The sequence below is a fragment of the Spinacia oleracea genome, chromosome 5, assembly GCF_020520425.1.
Source record: "Spinacia oleracea cultivar Varoflay chromosome 5, BTI_SOV_V1, whole genome shotgun sequence".
Classification (NCBI taxonomy): Eukaryota; Viridiplantae; Streptophyta; class Magnoliopsida; order Caryophyllales; family Amaranthaceae; genus Spinacia; species Spinacia oleracea.
In genome coordinates, this window is record NC_079491.1 from 29777975 (window position 1) to 29796689 (window position 18715).

Consider the following 18715-nt stretch of genomic DNA (forward strand, 5'->3'; position numbering starts at 1 on the left):
GCTCAATAGAAAAACTAAACCGCACCAGGCCATTGTGCCTTATGCACGATGTGCTAGCAAGCACATGGGCGTGGCGTCCATGCCTCTCTTGACACAAAGTAGCAGCAACAACATAGGTGCCATGCGCGCTGACACGAGGCCATCGCACAACGCGCATGTGTACTTGCGCTTATCACGTCGCTAGTGATGGCACAATAGATGAGCAGGGGAAGCACACGCGCTCGACGTGTCTCTCGCCATTGCTTGCTTGTTTGTTGCTCGTTGGGTAGACGCGCACTCTACAGCTTGCACACGAGCTCCCTTGCTCGTCGTGCCGCTCGCACAACGACGCTCTCCCATCGCTACTCTCGTCTCGCCCACCCATTCACACAGCCGCACGCACAGCACACAAGCAATGCTCGCATGCCGCGGGGACCCTGCGCTCCTTGCACACTGCATCAGTCCCGCGTGAGGCACAAGCTCCCTTGCTTGTCGATGCACGACCGCACCAACACAGCAGCACTCGTAGGTGCTTCACTTGCTCGACCTTATGTCTAGCTCGTGTGTAAAAGTTCATGACCGTCTTATCGTTTATAATAATCAAAAAAATTTATAATATTCAAAATTCATGACAAATAAATAAATCGTATAAATTTCATGAATATTAGGCGAAAAATCAAAAATTTATTAATAAATTAATTTTTGATTACGTGATTTTTTGGGAAAACAAAATCTAGGGTTCATAAAAATTGAAAATTTTAACCTTTTACTCCCTCTGTCCCAGAATAGTTGTTACACTTTCATGGGCACACAGTTTAATGCGATAAGTAGTAGTGTGGTTATCAATTATTATTTTATTGAAAAAGTAGATGTGATAGGAGTTAGTGGGGCATTTTTTTAATTGAATGAGAGAGGGTGTGGGGACAAAAAAAGATTTAGTGGGAAGAGAGAGACAATATAATAATTATGGGGTCATTCCTAATTTAGAAGTGTAACAACTAATCTGGGACGCACGAAAAAGGAAAGTGTAACAACTAATCTGGGACGGAGGGAGTATAATTTTTAGGTGGTCTTTTAAACATAGATCCAAATTAAATTACTTATTTAATTTATGAAAAATCGAATCAAAATCCAATTTATCAGATAATTGAACATATTAATTATTATTACGAATTAGGTAGCATAATTAACTAATTTAATTCTTAAAATTGTTAATCATATGTAGTAGGTAAATTATTTAATTAAGAATTACACACAAGATTCACAAATATTAATTAACATCATTAAAAAATTATAATTTTGTGTACGAAAAACTAAAACCTCCGGAAATTCATAGTTAGACTTCGAATTCGGGAATTTGGGGTTCGGCCAAAAAGTAGTAATTTTGTCAAAACTTTAAAACTTCATTTACATGCGGAATTCACTATAAAATCATAAGATTCCTACCATTATTGACACAACTTCCTAAATTCCAGCAAACATATAATTAAATAATTGCTTAGAATTTGCAATTAATTACCACGAAATGAATTCACCCCTTTACCTCCTTGAAATTATAAAAATTAAACCATGTTTTAATTGATTGTGCAATTATACAAGAGGCTCGTGATACCACGGTTAGGTTATGAACAATCTATTCACATGCGGAAAAACCATAATTGTCAGAATCCAAGAAAATTCACATAATCACTTATCATAATTGAGTATACATACAATTAATGATGCGTGCCTTCCCTAGATGCTCCTCAACCAAACAAGAACAATTTTAGGATTCCAAATGTCTTGTCTCCGTAGAAAGTCCACAGCACGTTCGGATTGGCCTTAAATTCGTCTAACTCGGGTTAAGGTTTTAGGACTATCGGGATCTCACTTTTAGGTGATAGGTAATGTGTGAAAACTCACGTGTATTTTCATATACATATGACATGTATATACAGGAAATAGGAAAATCCTAGGATGCAAAACCTTAATTTAGGTTTAGCAAATTTAAGGGAAAACTCCCTAAAACCCTAGGTTACAAACGGCCGGCCAACACATGGCCCGTAGCCCAAGTTACTTGTTGTGCAAGTGAACTTGGCGCCCAAGCCTTGTGCACAGCCTAGCTCAATGTGCGCTGGCCCCTGCCAGACGCGTGCGTGATGGCGCTAGCGCTGGGCGATGGGCTTGCGCTTGCGCACTGGCCTGTCGCTCTTTGCGCGTTGGCTTGTGGCACGCCCATGGGCTTGCACTTGCGCACTGGCCTGTCGCTCTTTGCGCGTTGGCTTGTGGCACGCCCATGGGCTTGCCTCGAGCTTCGCATTTTCGATTACTTTTCCGATTCCAATAATATTTCCGTTTCGAACAATATTTCCGTTTCTGGTAATATTTCCGATACCGACGATATTTTTTATTTCGATAATATTTCCGTTTCCGGCAATATTTCTATTTCCAATAATATTTTCCCATTCGAACCATATTTCCGTTTCCGGTAATATCTCCGATTCCGGTAATATTTATATTTCCGATATGAACCATATTTCCGTTTCTGACAATATTTTCATTTCCGGTAACATTTATATTTCCGATACGAACCATATTTCTGTTTCCGGCAATATCTTCGTTTAAGACAATATTCTCGTCTTTGTCTTCTGATGGTTTGTTTAGCTCCTAGTGAAATCAACATCCATCATTTCCTAATATCCATATTATAGTATTTACTGAATATTGCATTCACCTAAATACTTGATATGTTCACGTACTATTTGTGTGAACCTACGGGTTCAGTCAAGAGTAAGATGTGGCATTAATAATGTTAATTCCACTTGAACTGAAGCGCCCTCCAGCTAGGCATTTAGATCACTTGATCTCATTGAATAATTAACTTGGTTAATTAATTCTGAACCGCATTTATTAGATTTCACATTAAATGCATTAAATGCAAACTTATAGCAAGGACGTATTTCCTTCATGAAAAACATAAATCCCCTGTTCTTAAGGAAAAGACAAAATATAAAGCATGAAGGATTAGGGTTATTTCAGTAACTTAACTATTGTGGGAATAGTAATCAAAATTCATGACTTAATAAGTGTTATACCGTCTATATCTTATACTAAAGCACGATTTTTTCCTCTCCAAAAACCCACATGCTTTTTAAGAAGCTTAAGTACAACTAGTAATTAATTGTCCTTGGAAATAATAAAGACTTTAAATGTTTATTGTGGAGTAAATTAAGAAGTGGCTCTATTTTGGTTTTTGTTGTTGTTGGTGCTTCTAAATAAACTCCCCTTTTTAATTGCTGACATTGGAAATCTAAATTCTTTATTAATATCCACTTTGAAATTACCCTATGCAGCCAACATTAGTGTAGCATTTAAAACAAACCAAACATTTAAAAATAATTATTGGAATCTTGCATTGCACGGGTGTTAACTAGAGTAGTACGGAGTATTATATTAAAGCATAATTATTTTTTTCCCTCGAAAACTTCACATGTTTTTTTTAATCTTTTTAAAGTTGAGTTGTACAATAAATTTTTCTTGGAAATAATGAAGATTATAAATATTTGTTGTGGGTAAATTAAGTGACCATGTTCTTTTTATTGTTTTATTGAATCTAAATGCGATTTTATTTTCATTGGAAATTAAAATTCTATAAGCCTCTTTGGTACAGTTTTTTGTTTTATGTTTTTAATAAAACTAAAACATAAATAGTTGAGTTTCACGGAACTAACTTCAAATAATTTTTTTCATTTTTTTGTTGTCAGCTTTTAAAAATTTAATAAATCTGTGCTTTCACGAGAACTAACTACATTAGTTTTTTTTAATAAAAAAACACATTAAGGCATCATGATTCAGTTCTCAATTTTGTTTTGTTGATACACCGATAGATGAAGTTAAGGTTCAGGTTCAGGCCCATGTCCGGGTCTAGGTCTAGGTCCAGGCCCAAGCAATAAAAGAAAGCAAAAGCCGGAAAAGAGTTAGTTACAACTTTAGTAGCATATTATCCTACTATCCTAGTCAGCAGAATCTGTTAGAGAGTTTGTTAGAGGGTTAATTTAGCTAAAATCCTCTGTAATAAGGTGTATTGTAACTAATTTGGAATCCTAGCCCAATACATTGTACCCCATTCAACTTCACCCGTGTATAAATAATGTAAAAATCTAATAAATTCTTCTCCTGAAACCCAGACTCAATCAGCTTTTAAAAATCTCCAGTTAATTGCATAGCTCATCCTTGAAATCAATGGGGAAATCCGATATCCAGGTTGTTTTGGCAATCATAAATCTGACAATAGCATGACTGAGTATCACCATATTCACCACATTTCCATCATCCCCTGAATTTGAAGTCGAAAACATGCAAATAATAACCCCACTGATCCTCAGCAACACAACCACTAATACTACTACTGCAAGTGTTTCATTCAACATTACCTTCTGGATTGGGAATCCCAATGAAGGAAGCATCTACAAAGAAGCCAATGTCTCAGTCTATTATCACGACTTCCTCCTTTCCTCCTCTTCTCTTCGTTCCTTTTGCACTGACTACCCTAACTGCAATCAGCAATCCTACCATCTTCAACACCTGGCTTCCACTCTCTCTTGCCGCTTCCTCTGTTCCTGTTTCCGACGACTTCATCTCCACTTCTTTGGATTCTGACCTCCACAACGGCCAACTCGATCACCTTACTGTCAAGGTTACGGCCGACTATAGGTGGATTCGCTACTCGCCAGCAGAGCTCATGGTGACCTGCAGCCCAATCGCGGTTCGTCTTCCTACTGGCCTAATGCTCGCTGCTCCAACCCCTTGCAAGGTCTACTGGGAAATCTCTGCCTTGAAACTGTTCTTACTCATACTCTCTTCCTCTACTTCGCTTTCCATTGCTACTCTTCATATGTGTATAACCCTTCATTTTCTCTAGTTAATTTTAGTTACCTTGTTTTTGGTGATGACTGATGACTGAGTTCTTACCATTTCACGGGCTGCTGTTTTGGGTTTGTATGAATTTTGGTGGTTTCCAGTGATCTTTATTGTAATCGGAATTTGCTTAATTCTCCATCACTTTTTCTTTAATCCAAGTTTTGATAATTCTTGATCGTCGTATTATTTGGTCATTATAATTTCAATTGTGATTGTTATTCTTTATGCATCATCAATCAATGTCCATGAATTTCACACCCCTTTTTTTTTTTGTACCAAAAACAGATTTGTGCCCTAAGTAACCTATTGTATGGTGTAACTGTGAATTTTCCCTTTCTTTTTTGTCACATAAAACACCCACATATTTTCTGGAAATGTTGACGGCTAATTTTGTACCATATGGGCCAACGAGGTTGTGCATGTCCGATGTCCTGTTACCGCTGTACTGTTAATGTATTAAGATCATGCATTCATGCTGGGGTTATGAACATATGATGGGTGTCCTGAAGCCATGCAAGGTCGAATAGACAGTGATCTAAGGAATTAGTTGCTTCATTTCTAAATTTAATTGGAATTCCTGACTCTTTATGGTCATCAATTTTGATTCTTAGTTATAATATTTTCTGAGTAGAATCAATCTGGTGAGAAAACTCACGGTTATAGTTAGTATTGTCATACACCGGTGTTCACATTAATATGCATCAATGATTCTTGATTTGCAATGAACTAAAGAGAACAGGTCTTGCATAAACATAAAAATAGTTAACTGGTTAAAAACAGAGTTTTGAATCTCCATAAATTCATATTCCAGGTATTCATATATGTGCTATACAGTACATGATTACAGCATATTGGTACAGTTGAAAGAAACAAAACACAACCTTATTGAATCCGTATCATCATTATGTACAACAACATGCTGCATCCAAAGAATGGTGAAAAAAGGCAGAGAAAACTTGTAGGATCTCTACAAAAGTTCCAAGTAATTTGTTTTTCTTCTAAAAAACACAACAAAAGACCAAGAATAATGATTACTATACCAGCAGGAATGTGGAACTAAAGTTATGGAGTACGAGAAGAGTCCTCAATCATCATGCCTTTAAGACTCCGAGCCAACCAAATGGCCGTCTCCCTTGGGGAAACCTTATCTTTGCCAAAGGGCTTTAATACAACCGCGAGCTCATCTAGTCTACTTTGCTCCAATAACTCAGCGGACAATTCAAGTAGTCCTTCAAGGGCCTCCGCCCTCTGTCTAAAAGACTTAACATCCATAACTTCCTTAAAAGGAGAATCCCCTTCCTTTGTACCACTCTGAGGCTTTACTTGCTGTAAAATATCTGAGTTTGCCACAGTTGGTTCTGAAAGACCTAGTCTCATTGGAGAATCTGATCTTGGAGTCACGGTCCGTGAACTATTTGAGGGTTTCACAGAATGTGAACAACTCATGTTGCTCTCATCTCTCTCGTCCCTCATTACATTGACGAGAGTGCCAACATCAATCTGTCTCTCAACAGTTTCATTAAATGGCTGCTCATTTCCATCCCGGAAATTACTACGCCGATTGACATTTACGACATCTTCAAAAACTGAAGGCAAACTCGAACCAGGAGCATTTTTGGGTGATGTATTATTCAAGATGTTCTCATTATCTTTCTGCAGATTCTTTTTGGATACATTTGAAACTGCATTTTCTCCTCCCTCTGTGGATAAGAATTCCTTTACTGTGAACTTGTCATCACCTCTTGATGGAGATACATGATTTGAGCATTGCATAGGATCAGATCTACCACAAGACCTGTTCGGAGAATAGTATTCTTTACATACCGACATTTCTTCAGGACTTCTGTATGGGTGCTTCATCATTGCATTAGCTTCACCACCCATATTAGCAGAAGACCCAAAACCCATATCTGAGATTTCCTGAGAACTCCTACATGCGCGATTTGACGATGTTTGAGCTTCAGAACATACATTACCAGGACCAACATTCTGATATTTGGGGTTGCCATCTGAGCCTGGGGCATCTATATATGATGAAGGTTTACTAAGTGCATAATTATCTCTTGGTAAATTCTTGTCTATCCCAGATGGAGAGCCAGAAGAAAAGGAAAATGTCTCGACAAAGCATAATTCAGCTTCGTCATCATGTCGATGAAATATTCCAGAAACATTTTCAGGCATCACAGGATACATATGTGACGAAGATGCATTGCTTGGGCGCTGTGATTCTGTCTCAACACGGTGTCCTATCCCATGATCACAATCAGCCTTACCTGAGCTGTTGTCAGGAATCTCAGGGAATAAGCAGGAAGCAGAAGCACTGCTTGGCACATCATACCGTTGGGCATGGGTCACTGCGTCGTGATAATGAGTAGCCTTGCTAAAGCTATTTTCAGGCATTTTGTGGTGGTTCAGAATGGATGCAGAAGCACTGCTGGGGCGTTGCAATTCGAAGCGTTCAGTGTCAGTCACTGCAGGCTGATTATAAGTTGCATTGCTGGTATTATTTTCGGGCTTATCAAAATATGAAATGGAAGCAGAAGCACTGCTTGGCCGATGAGAACCAACCTGTTCAGTGTGGCTCACTACCTCACAATCATGGGTAGCCTGCTGCAATAAGCTCTCAAAAGGAGTTGTTGCATCATCAGAGAGTTCAAATGCTTGCATGGACACGGAGGAAGATATGGAATTGCTGCTATCAGCTCGTGTTACTCTTCGAGGTGCCTTCCCTGATTCATGCTTCACCTCCTGTGGAATATGAGTTGGGGAGTTTTTGCTTACTAAACCAATGCTCTCAGACTCCTGACCCATCTCACCGTTTGTAACATCAGGACTTGCTTGCTTTATTTTCCCTGAAAAGGAAGACCGTCGTATGACATTGGAAGGAGGAGTTCTTTGCCTTGGCCTAGAAACAATTCCTTCTTCAGGTAATTGTTTGGTGGGTCCAGGTGAAGGAACAACTTCATGTCTGGGCTTAGTCTTAGGCGAGGATTCAACAATCGGCAACTGCCAAAACAACAGCCACTGAATATTAGCAAATTAATACAGTTACACAAGTAATATAAATCCTGTAAAAGAAGGAAAAACTGCTTAAAATAACTAAACTTCTGGCCAAAAGAAATGAATAAGCAATAGTGTTAATTAAATTACATAAATATACGAAATACCTTAAACTTTCAATTATTGAATAAAAGCAACTCACGTGTTATTTGATAATGGACACACCATAAAAAAAATATGCTGTTTCCAGGTCTTAGTTCTCTCATTTGTTTTTTCTTTTCTTTTTCTCCTCATTTTCCAGGTGAGATGAAAGTACTTATTTTATGGAAATTACCATTTCAGGTGAGTGTAGGCTATTTTAGTATGATCATTGAAAGTTTAGGTTATTTCCAGATAATGTATGGTTCAGGTTAGTAATTTCATTTAGTCAACAGTTCAGATTATTTTGCTTACTTTCCCCTATACAAAACAATTAAATTAGACCTGATGTTTTAGAGAAGATGATGCATGAACTCTTTTTGCAGAATCAGGACTGGTCCTTGCCGACACAACTGCATGGAAATCAGCACCAGGCTTGACAGTAGGAGGAACAATGGTGGGCCTTGAGATTTTAGGAGATGCTTCAATGTTAGTTCTTTGCACAGCTCTTCCTCTGTTGCTTCTCATAGGAGAACTGTTCTCTCTAGTTTTACCTTCCTTGAGGGTCATTAGTATACTTTTTATGATCTTTGGTTGCTTTACCTCACTGTTGGATTTTGGCTCACTATTAGCAGGTTTCATGGCCTGTTCATGCATACTGACCACACATTCAGCAGCACAGCGATCTTCATCATTTTGAGCTGGATTCTCGTAATCTACGTCATCTTCAGATGTAATATCTGTCTCAGTAGCCTTATTCTCACAGTAAACCATTACTGGAATGTTCTTCTCTGTTGAAACAGAACTATCTTTATCACTGCAAGAACTGCTACTATTTTGGCTTTCAATCATGGGTTTTCGTGTTTGACGAACTGCAGACATTGGCTTCCCAAGAGATGGATAACTGGAGGACCGGCATTGGCTGACATAAGGCTGTAAGTAAGGATGTTTAAGAACCTCGGATGCCTGCTCAAATATAATGAACTTTAATCAGCTCCCAGTGTTAAACACGAAGTATAATATTTTATCCCAAAAATACAAAACAAAAAAAGCTCCATACACTTGGGCGATGCTCAGGATTTTTGCGTAGCATTCCCTTGATTAGAGTCTTCCTGCAAATACAACGATTCACAGATAAGAAATAAAGCTGTAGAATAGAAGAACAGCAATGCTTTTGAATAGAACAATAAAATTGCTTTTGAATAGAAGAATAGGACACCATTTCTACCCAAGTCTGAACACCAACAATGAAATTCCCATACAACCGTGTTAGAATGCTGCTAGGTGGGTAAGCATCAGTTTCCACTTGACAATGGCTACAAATGCACACAAATTTTGAGCGTGCAGAAAAGATACATTTAAATCTGTGACGCTCCAAATTCCTATGACCAAAAGAAAAAGTAAAACTAGTGGATTGTCTTGCAACTTGGTGGTTCTAAATAGTTCCTGCAGGGATGAGGGATGATATGGTTTATGAGGAGGACAAAACAACGTTGTACCAGCATTATTCTTAACAAAGGCGAGTTTGCGGCAACAAACAACTATAAAAAATCAACATAACCCTATTGTCATACAAGACCGATAGCTAGAAAAGATAAAAATATTTGTCTTGACTTACAATGAAGGAGAGTAACAAGAAGGCAGGGGACCCATAGACGATCGATTTATCTTGCTAATTAATCCTGCCATATCCTGGATTAAGTGGTTTATTGTTATGTTACACGTATGAAACAGAAAAGGATAGCTGAGATGAATCATTCTAGCAGAAGAACATATGAAACAAAGAAGCGAAAAAGAAACTCACAAAAGCTTTAAATGCTGGTCGATGAGCTGACATCTCATACATACAGCAACCTAATCAAAATAATATTAATCAATACGCACTATACATAGCTAGAAAACCAAGTATGGTCCAAAAAAATAACACTTACCTAAGGACCAAATATCAGATTTGAAGCCATAAGGTATGTCTGCTAGAAGTTCAGGACACATGTAATTTGGAGTTCCAACTACCTAATAATGAAAAAAATGATGAATATTAGCTTCACATTCGAGTAATCTGGTGATAACAAAAGAGCTCAAAAAATGCATGCTGAAGAGTGAGGCCAAGAAAAAACTCCCATTTTCTATCTCCCCTATGAAATTGGAAATTAATAAAAGTGAAACTGCTATTTTCTCTTTGGCCCGCAAGTTCATCATTTCCAGCACTCAATGACAAAATTTGCAGACTTTGCATCACAGCAGGGAAAGCAATAAACATCATGGCAACAATCGCTGACCAATGGTAGTTGAACAGAATTTCAAGATCGTAATTTGAAGGTCCAGTGCTACTCTGCTACTTACAGAAGAAGCTAAATCATCTGCCTTGAGAGTTTTAGCCAGTCCAAAATCACCTGCATTCATGGACGAGATGGTTTTCGTCAAAAATCAAATACAGTACACGATACAAGCTCAAAACCAAGCAGAATAAGTGATTTTGAGTCAGTAACAATTAAAAAGCACCCACCAAGGCGGACCTCCTGGTCTTTTGTCAGAAATATATTTGAACACTGCAAATATGGTTGTAAGTATAATAAGCAGAAATTCCATGTCAATCAACTGCAAGGTTAATGAGATAAAAAAAAATTGAGTGATGCAGTACATTTACATACTTTAAGGTCTCGATGGAGGACATAATTTGAATGTAGATATTCAACGGCCAACAGTAACTGTGTGAACCACTTGCAGAGTTTCTTAACAAAGGAAAGAAAAAAATAAGATTAAGAAACTTTATTATTGAGAATTAAGAGCTGCTAATTTCAAATCTAAATTAATGGATTTGATCACGATTGTACCTCTTCGGGAAAATAAGTACCATTTGCCTTTTTCATAAACTCAGCCCTGAAAGATATTCAAACAACAGGAAAGAACCACACATGCCCAATTTAAGTAAAAGTCGAAAGCTTAAAATGGGATTAAAAGGAGTTCTAATTACAGTCATATAAACTCACATATCTCCACCTTCACAGTAACCCGTGACAATACAAACATAGCAACCCTGCATTTACCAAATCAGACTTAATTAACAATTTTGAAACCTAGAACAAAAATGATAAAACCCTATTAATCTTGACCAACCTTTTCGACCCAAGCTTCTTTGAATTCAACAATGTAGGGATGTTGGATACGCGCAATGAGTGACATCTATAGAGTGCAACCACTCACCATTTAGAAGAGAATAAAATTGAATCCATGGAAATTAAATTAAACATAATAAACTCAAGCAACTAACTTCTTGATGAGCGGATCGACGACATCTCTCCGTTTGTCGAGCAAGCCTAATCTTCTTCAACACATATCTGCATCAACTCAAAAAGTCAAAGTTAAGCAATTGAACAAATAAATCCAAAGAGAGAAAATAGGAAAAAAGAGAGAGAGAGAAAAGAGTCAAACTTCTTCTTCTCTAATTTGTGATTGACAAGAATAGCGGCTCCGAAAGCACCGCGACCAATCTGCTCCATGATCTCGTATTGATCCATTCTGGATTCCATAACTAATAATCCCCAAAGATCAATATAAATGGATTTCTATCAAATCAAATCTCCATTAATTATGAACTCAATTGAAGCTTCTCTTGCTGTATTTCAGAACTGCAATTTCACACTCCATAGCAGGATTCAAGAAGTTGTAGATCAACGATTGAATAAGAGGTGAAAACGTATGAATAGTTGAATAATCGAATTGATATCAGTAACGGATGCTATAGCAAATGCCAGACATTAATATGGATAACTGAACCGATTATCAAATTCCAGATTGAATTGGAAGTTGAGACAACCCTAGCAATATTAATCTTGCGACTCGGCGCTTGGATGTGCTTGCATTTCATTGCTCTTTTGATCTTCTCTCTCTCCTCAGTCCTCTCCTAGCACAGACTATCTTTCTTCAATTCAAGCTCACTTATTAAAAATCCCCAATAATAACCAAATTAAAAAAGCAGGAATTTTAACTCACTCTCCTATTTATTTCACTGACTTTAAGACCAGTGTATTTATTTATTAAAGCTCAACTGCACCCTATATAATTAATCCGGGTTAACACTTTAACCAAGGTGGATTACTGTTAAGTCCTGCTCACTCTTCTAGTCTTCTTACCCCATAAACATCTAAGCCCATGCTGATAAAGGTTAGGAGCATTTACCCTGATTCTTATTTAAAGGTGGTACATAGTAAATATTCTTTCCGTCCCAAAATATTTTTTACGTTTGTTATTTTGTACGCAATTTAACGACTAATTAATGTGTATTGAGATTTCTTTATTTTTTTAATTTAAACAAAGTAAATTACGTTTGTTTATAATGTTTACACTTTTATCAAAAATCTGACATTAGAAAATGGAAAACATTTAATGTCTCAATGGAAAAGTGTGAAAGATTAAATACCCCAATAAATTTAATTGGTTAAAATAATGTTTGACACAAATTTTGATAGAATATTAAAACATTTATGTGATAATATAAAAGGAAATGTAAAGAACATTTTGGGACACTCATAATGGAATACGTAAAGAACATTTTGGGACGGATGAAGTATTATACTTGTATCCGGTTAAAAATTAAGTGAAAATGTTTTAAAAAATTACTCTGGTATAATATAAAAATTATTTACTACCTTCATTCCTAAGTGTTCTCTACGCTTACTATTTGCACGTTAATTAAAGCACTTTGGTGAACATGTGATGTTGGGGGTAAAAAGTGAAAGAAAAATGGCTATAAATTGTCCAACAATGTGAACTGATGAAAAGTAATATTAAAGTATTTTGAGTGGGCAAGTTATAGTGGATGTACTCTCATGATAAAAAAATATTTGGAAGTTGTATATTGTGGTGGGTCAGATGAGGGTATAAATGTAAAACATAAATGCCAAAAATGGAATAAAGTATAGTGTAAAAAAAATTAGGAACGGACTAAAACGGAAAGAGTAAATAACTTTCAGGAACTGAGGTAGTATTTTTAGTGATAAAAATTTTCTCTTTGATAAGAATTATTCCTTCAAAATCATTAATACTGTACAAATGTAACTATTTAACCTTTTAAAATGTTTATCAATAAAAAAATGTTAATCAAAATGTGTTAAAGGTTTCCAAAATCTGGGTATAAATTACCCCGATGTGCACTAAATTTATTATACAACTAGTGCGTGCAAAACATTTTGTTGTCCCTTAGGGACTTAACAAAAAAAAAATGAAAGAATATGCTTTACAACTCTAATTGATAAAAATGGATTTAAATTTTTAACATTACAAGTGTATCTCGTCAAAAAAAATATCACAATTGTGATGAAGAGTTTGATTTTCACTCATTTTCCTGAAATTATATTATCTGAACTTACTTGTACCTATTTGAACTTATTACTCCCTCCCTCCCAATATAGTTTTTACACTTATTTTGACACATATTTTTAGGAGATAAGTTGTTATTTGGTTATCAAATATTATTTTATTAGAAAAGTAGATGGGAAAGTAGATAGTGGGGTATTATTTTATTGAAAAGTAAATAGTGGAGTTTTTATTTTAATGCAACTAGCTTCTAAGCCCGTTCATATAAAGTGGTTGATAAAAAATATTTTAAAGTGCTAATCTTTTGAGGGCTTGTGATTTTAATGGGAATATATGATTTATATAGAGCTGAAATTTAAAAGTTGAAAAAAAACATGAATTAAATAGTGAATTGTTGAGGAAGATGAAGTAGAAGAGGTGTTGCAACTGTAAAGTACTCCGTATAACACATAACAAAAGGTAAAAAAGTAAAAAGGAATAAATTAATGGATGAAAGATGGGGATGACACATGTCATCTAATAATCTATGATCTTCCTTTTTTATAGATTAGGTATAGATATGAAATAATGTGAGACCCTGGCTTTTTGGTAGTTGAAAATATATGTATTAAAATAATTGTAGGGGAATTTTCCAAAAAAACGGAAAAAAAAAAACTAATTTGGGACGGATGCAAATGAAAAGTGTAAAATTAACTAATTGGGCCAGAGGGAGTATAACTTATTCTAGTCATATTTTTTTTTGAATTAAAATTAATTCATTAATAAAAAGTCATACGACATCTACAAAAGAAATCTGAATCTATCAAATACATAATAAATCGAATCAAATAAAACTCGTTTTCTGCAAAACTACGATCATCGCGCATCAAACATCTTGTATACCCTCTAATACATCGTTGTTTGATACAACCTTCAACGAGGGGGTTTTTGATCTGTTGTAATTTTGATATTGAATTAAATCAGATTCAATTGATTGTAGATGTAGAACAGACATCTGCTGCGACACCACACAAATCTTCATCGATGAATCAATTTCTCCTACGAAATTAAATAATATTCTCCGCCGTACACCAGAAATTTAGGATCCTCTAACCTTAGAAAAATTCTCCTTAAAAGGAGAAGAAAAACCCTGTCTTTCGAGGGAGAACAATTCCTCGCACAAGGAGGAAGTATTATTAAAACCCTAAAATTCAAACAAAATTAGAAAAGAACAACAAAATAAAAAGAACGGGGCTTTCCACCGATAAAATCGGTGGAAGCCCCTTCAAAAATCACTAATGGAGGCTAGGGTTTGAGAGAGGGAGAGGAGGGAGAACTTATTATAGTCATATAGTGTTTTGTTAAGTAGTTATGTACGTAGTACATTTAATAAAATGTTTTTCTTAGGCAAATCTCTACGTTTTTTAATTTTTATTTTTGAAAATAAATTATCTTTTCTCTATTTTCCACGATATAATATTTAGAACAAATTGCTTATTATCACCTATAAAAATCGAAAAACTGTTTTTTACCACCTAATAAACTAAAACTTGTTTTTTACCACCTAAAAACGAAAAAAATATATGAAACCTTTATGTTTGGCTACCTAATTCAATTTCCCTCCAAATTTTTACACTTCTTTTGTGATTTTCTATAATTTTTTCATCCTTCTCTCTTTAATTCCATTAAATTTTGTCAATATTATGAATTAATGGTGGTGAAAAATTATTTGAATTCATGGAAGATAAGAAAGCGGTGGAAGAAAAGAGAGTTAAATACATGAAATCGTGAAAAAAGATAACATATCAGAAATATAATCGTTATTGTGGCCCCGCACATAACATTTTCACTATTTTTCCATTTTTTAGGTGGTAAAAAACAAGTTTAAAATATTTTTAGGTGATAAAATACAAATTTTAGTTTTTTTATGTGGTAAAAAATAATTTTTTGATTTTTTTAGGTGATAAAACACAATTTATTCTAATATTTATTGGATAAATATTAATATTTACTATGTTGGTTAGAGAAAAAATATATTTTGTACTTCAAGTGCTAAACGAAATCTCATTGTTTTGACTTTTGTGTTTGGTGAGTATGATACATGAGTTTATATAGGGAAGTAAAAGAATCGTATAGTATTAAGATTTTAATATTATTATCTGATAAACAATACTTTGTATTAAATACAAATTGCAATAGCATCATGTTTCTAAATTAATTAATATCTTTTTTTATCACATTGCACAGAGTTTAAAATATATATTTATTTTTCTATGTGGCATTTTTATGCTCTCCAAAAGTTCATCTTCTATTTAATATTTATTTATATTAGATTGTAAGTAACCCTTATTTTATCTTATTTGAACTTATTTTTTCTGAAATTAGTTGAAATTATTAAGGTGAATAGAACATGGGCTAGGTATATTAGAGCAATTTAAGAAATGGAGCATTAAAGTGTGCTTAATTTCTCCTTCTATGAATATTTTCCTACATAAATATCCACATCAATACATTTGTATTCTATATTTGGAACTCCTGATGTCATTATCATAAATGACTTTTTGACGGCCTCTTATAGAATAGTCTAAATACCCGTACTTCTTACAAACTACTCCACCCGTATCTTTTTGTTCTTTACGTTTTTCTTTTTGGGTATTTCAAAATGTTCTTTACATTTCCTTTTATATTATTACCTCCGTTTGTGAAAGTTCTTTACGCTTTGGAAAATGTGTCTAAAGTATAAAAACTTTGACCGTAAATTCTCACTATTATATACATCAAAATGTTACAGGTAAGATCTTGTTAGATTGATCTCGGTATGTATTTTCAAAATATCAAATTTTTATAATTTTTCACATACGAAATTGAATATATTAGTAGTAGTTAAATATTGCATTGGAGTTCGTGCAAATAGTAACTGTAAAGATGTTTTTGAAACAGAGTTAGTATCACATAAATGACTTAGTATTCTATCAAAATTTGTGTCCAATTATTATTTTAACCAATTAAATTCATTGGGTCATTTAATCTCTCACACTTTTTTATTGGGACATTAAAATTTTCTCATTTCCCAATATCAGAGTTTTGATAAAAAGTGAAAACATTATAAATAAACGTAATTTATCTTGTTTAAATAAAAAAAATTGAGGAATCTCGATGCAAATTAATTAATCGTTAAAACGCGTGAAAAATACCAAACGTAAAGAACAAAATGAGACAGAGGGAGTACTACTTATATTAACATTGATTGTGAAATAAAATAAAAAGACATGAAGGGAAACCAATCAATCAAATTTAATTAACCACAACCGACAAAAAATATAAAATATAAAAGGAAAGTCACAATCAAATACCTAATCACAACCAAGTATACATCTTATTAGGGTGCGTTTTATTCACCTGATTTTCACTTATTTTTCTGAACTTATCTTATACGAATTTAATTGAATTCATTTATCCTAACACGCGAACGGCAAACGTGTACCTAAACAAGTTTGGTGATTAAAGGCTAAAACTAAGTTCTACTCCGTAGTAACTATATATGATTAAAATTTATAGAGTTGAGGACAAAAGAAGGCTTGCTTTTTTCTTTTTGTTTGATAGCACCCGGTTTATTGTTAGGGATAATCCGGATTCGGTGCGAGTTTTGGGTGGATAGGTTTCAATCCCCTCCCAATTGTTATTGCGGGGGATCAAACACGGGTTCTCCCTTCCAAGTTCAGCCTCAATCACCACTCAACCAACAAACAATTGGTACAAAAGAAGACTTGTTAGTAGGATTCCAAGTTAATAAATCCAATTAATTAGTAGTACTCGCTGGGAAAGGGTGAAACAAGTGAGAGTATATATGTGTGGCTTAGTTGGTCGCCGACAGGTCCAGCTAGTTAGCAAGATTATGACTATACATGAAAGATTTAGATAAGTGTATGATTAATCAAACTAATTAACGCCGGGATCGAGTAATTAATAGAGTGAGTGACCTGGGACCTGGGTGGTCCTACTCGTCGACTGACCTACCTTTGTTATCAATGGCTTTTTAATTACATTCTGCACCTGCTGCTACTAATTTAACAAGTAATAACTGCCCATGTCGCGGATTATCTATCAATCTTTATTTACATAGCTTATCTGTACAAATACTATACTTCGTAGTTTTTTTTTTGTTTTTTTTTTTTTTGTTGAACTAACTATACTTCGTAGTTTGGTGCACTTTAAATAACTAAACCCTTCATTTCAGTACGAGTTACAGTACTTAATTATACAATTATACTACTATGAAGTGAGTGTCCTATGTCCAAAAAACAAAAAAGAAGAAGAAGAAGCGAGTGACTTAAAATCCTCTCTAAATGAGTTGCTAATGTGAATAAAGAATATCATAACTTGTTGTTTATAGACTTTATATATGCGTGTTAGATATTCGACTTTATCTTTCTTTTTATTGTCTTAATAATCATTATTTATTTCATTTTAGGTTTTAATTAACGACCCTTAATTTTAGAAATATTAAGTATTTAACTATATGGAGTATGTTGTTTATCCCCTTTTTATTTTGGAAAATTTGTAATTATTAATTCAACATTTGCCCGGTTTCTTTAATTAATCCTATCTATGCGATATTTCTAAATAATCCAACATTTATGACCCAACTACTATTATTAAGTCTGGATGACCGGTTACCTGCTACAAAGTCAAGGAAAATTTGTAATTATTAATCCAACCTTTGCCCGATTTTCTTTAATTAAGCCTACCTATGCGATATTTCTAAATAATCCAACCTTTATGACCCAACTACTATTATTAATCCTAGATGACCGGTTACCTGCTACAAAGTCAACGTTAAAAACGTTGACAACCTAAAGTTGGTTTCCCTCCTAAAATATTGGACACGTCATCATCACTTGCCACCTAAACAAGGATTTCATTTATTTTTTCAAAAAACCCTTAACCCTTCTCTTCTATGTACCGTATTTCAATTCCACTCTCCTCCATTACTGCTGCTTCAACCACAATTGTATTGGTTCATGACATCATCAGTGATTTTCTTGTGGAAATAGGTGACTTCATCCACGCGCATTCAAATTTCGTCTCCAAAATCGTACAATTGAAGGTGAACTTACGAACCTTAGCGTTTTTGTTCCTTTTTTGGTAAATTTTGAAATTTGGGCTTCCTTGATGGTCAGTTCGTAAAAACCCAAGTTGTTGCAATAATATAGTTTTTTTTTATGTTGTGGGATGTTGGTTATTGTGGTCTTGTTGAAAATTTAGAAAGAAAAAAAAAACCTTGAATTTGAAGAATATCCAGATCCAACAGACAATTGCTTTACCCCGGCCCAGCCATAACAATTGCTGATTATTTTTGATGAACTTCGAATGGAGAGGTATGACCGTATGAGGGATCGACAAT

General features: G+C 34.7%; 1 protein-coding gene across 2 annotated transcripts; it reads right to left on the reverse strand.

Moving 5' to 3' along the window:
- Nucleotides 1-5627: 5627 nt before the first annotated feature.
- LOC110775266 (serine/threonine-protein kinase Nek5) lies at nucleotides 5628-12034 on the reverse strand. Of its 2 annotated transcripts, XM_021979873.2 has the most exons (15): nucleotides 11449-12034; nucleotides 11288-11354; nucleotides 11134-11199; nucleotides 11007-11053; nucleotides 10851-10896; nucleotides 10668-10748; nucleotides 10523-10565; nucleotides 10360-10409; nucleotides 9948-10029; nucleotides 9821-9870; nucleotides 9635-9708; nucleotides 9077-9128; nucleotides 8362-8982; nucleotides 7447-7884; nucleotides 5628-7356 (listed from the first exon to the last, which is right to left on the reverse strand). In XM_021979873.2, exons 1-15 carry the CDS (start codon nucleotides 11544-11546, stop codon nucleotides 5941-5943), a joined length of 3231 nt encoding a protein of 1076 aa, XP_021835565.2. In that variant the 5' UTR covers nucleotides 11547-12034; the 3' UTR covers nucleotides 5628-5940. The 2 variants fall into 2 exon arrangements, with proteins under 2 accessions (XP_021835565.2, XP_021835564.2); XM_021979872.2 differs by having other exon boundaries at nucleotides 5628-7884; nucleotides 11449-12032.
- Nucleotides 12035-18715: the final 6681 nt, after the last annotated feature.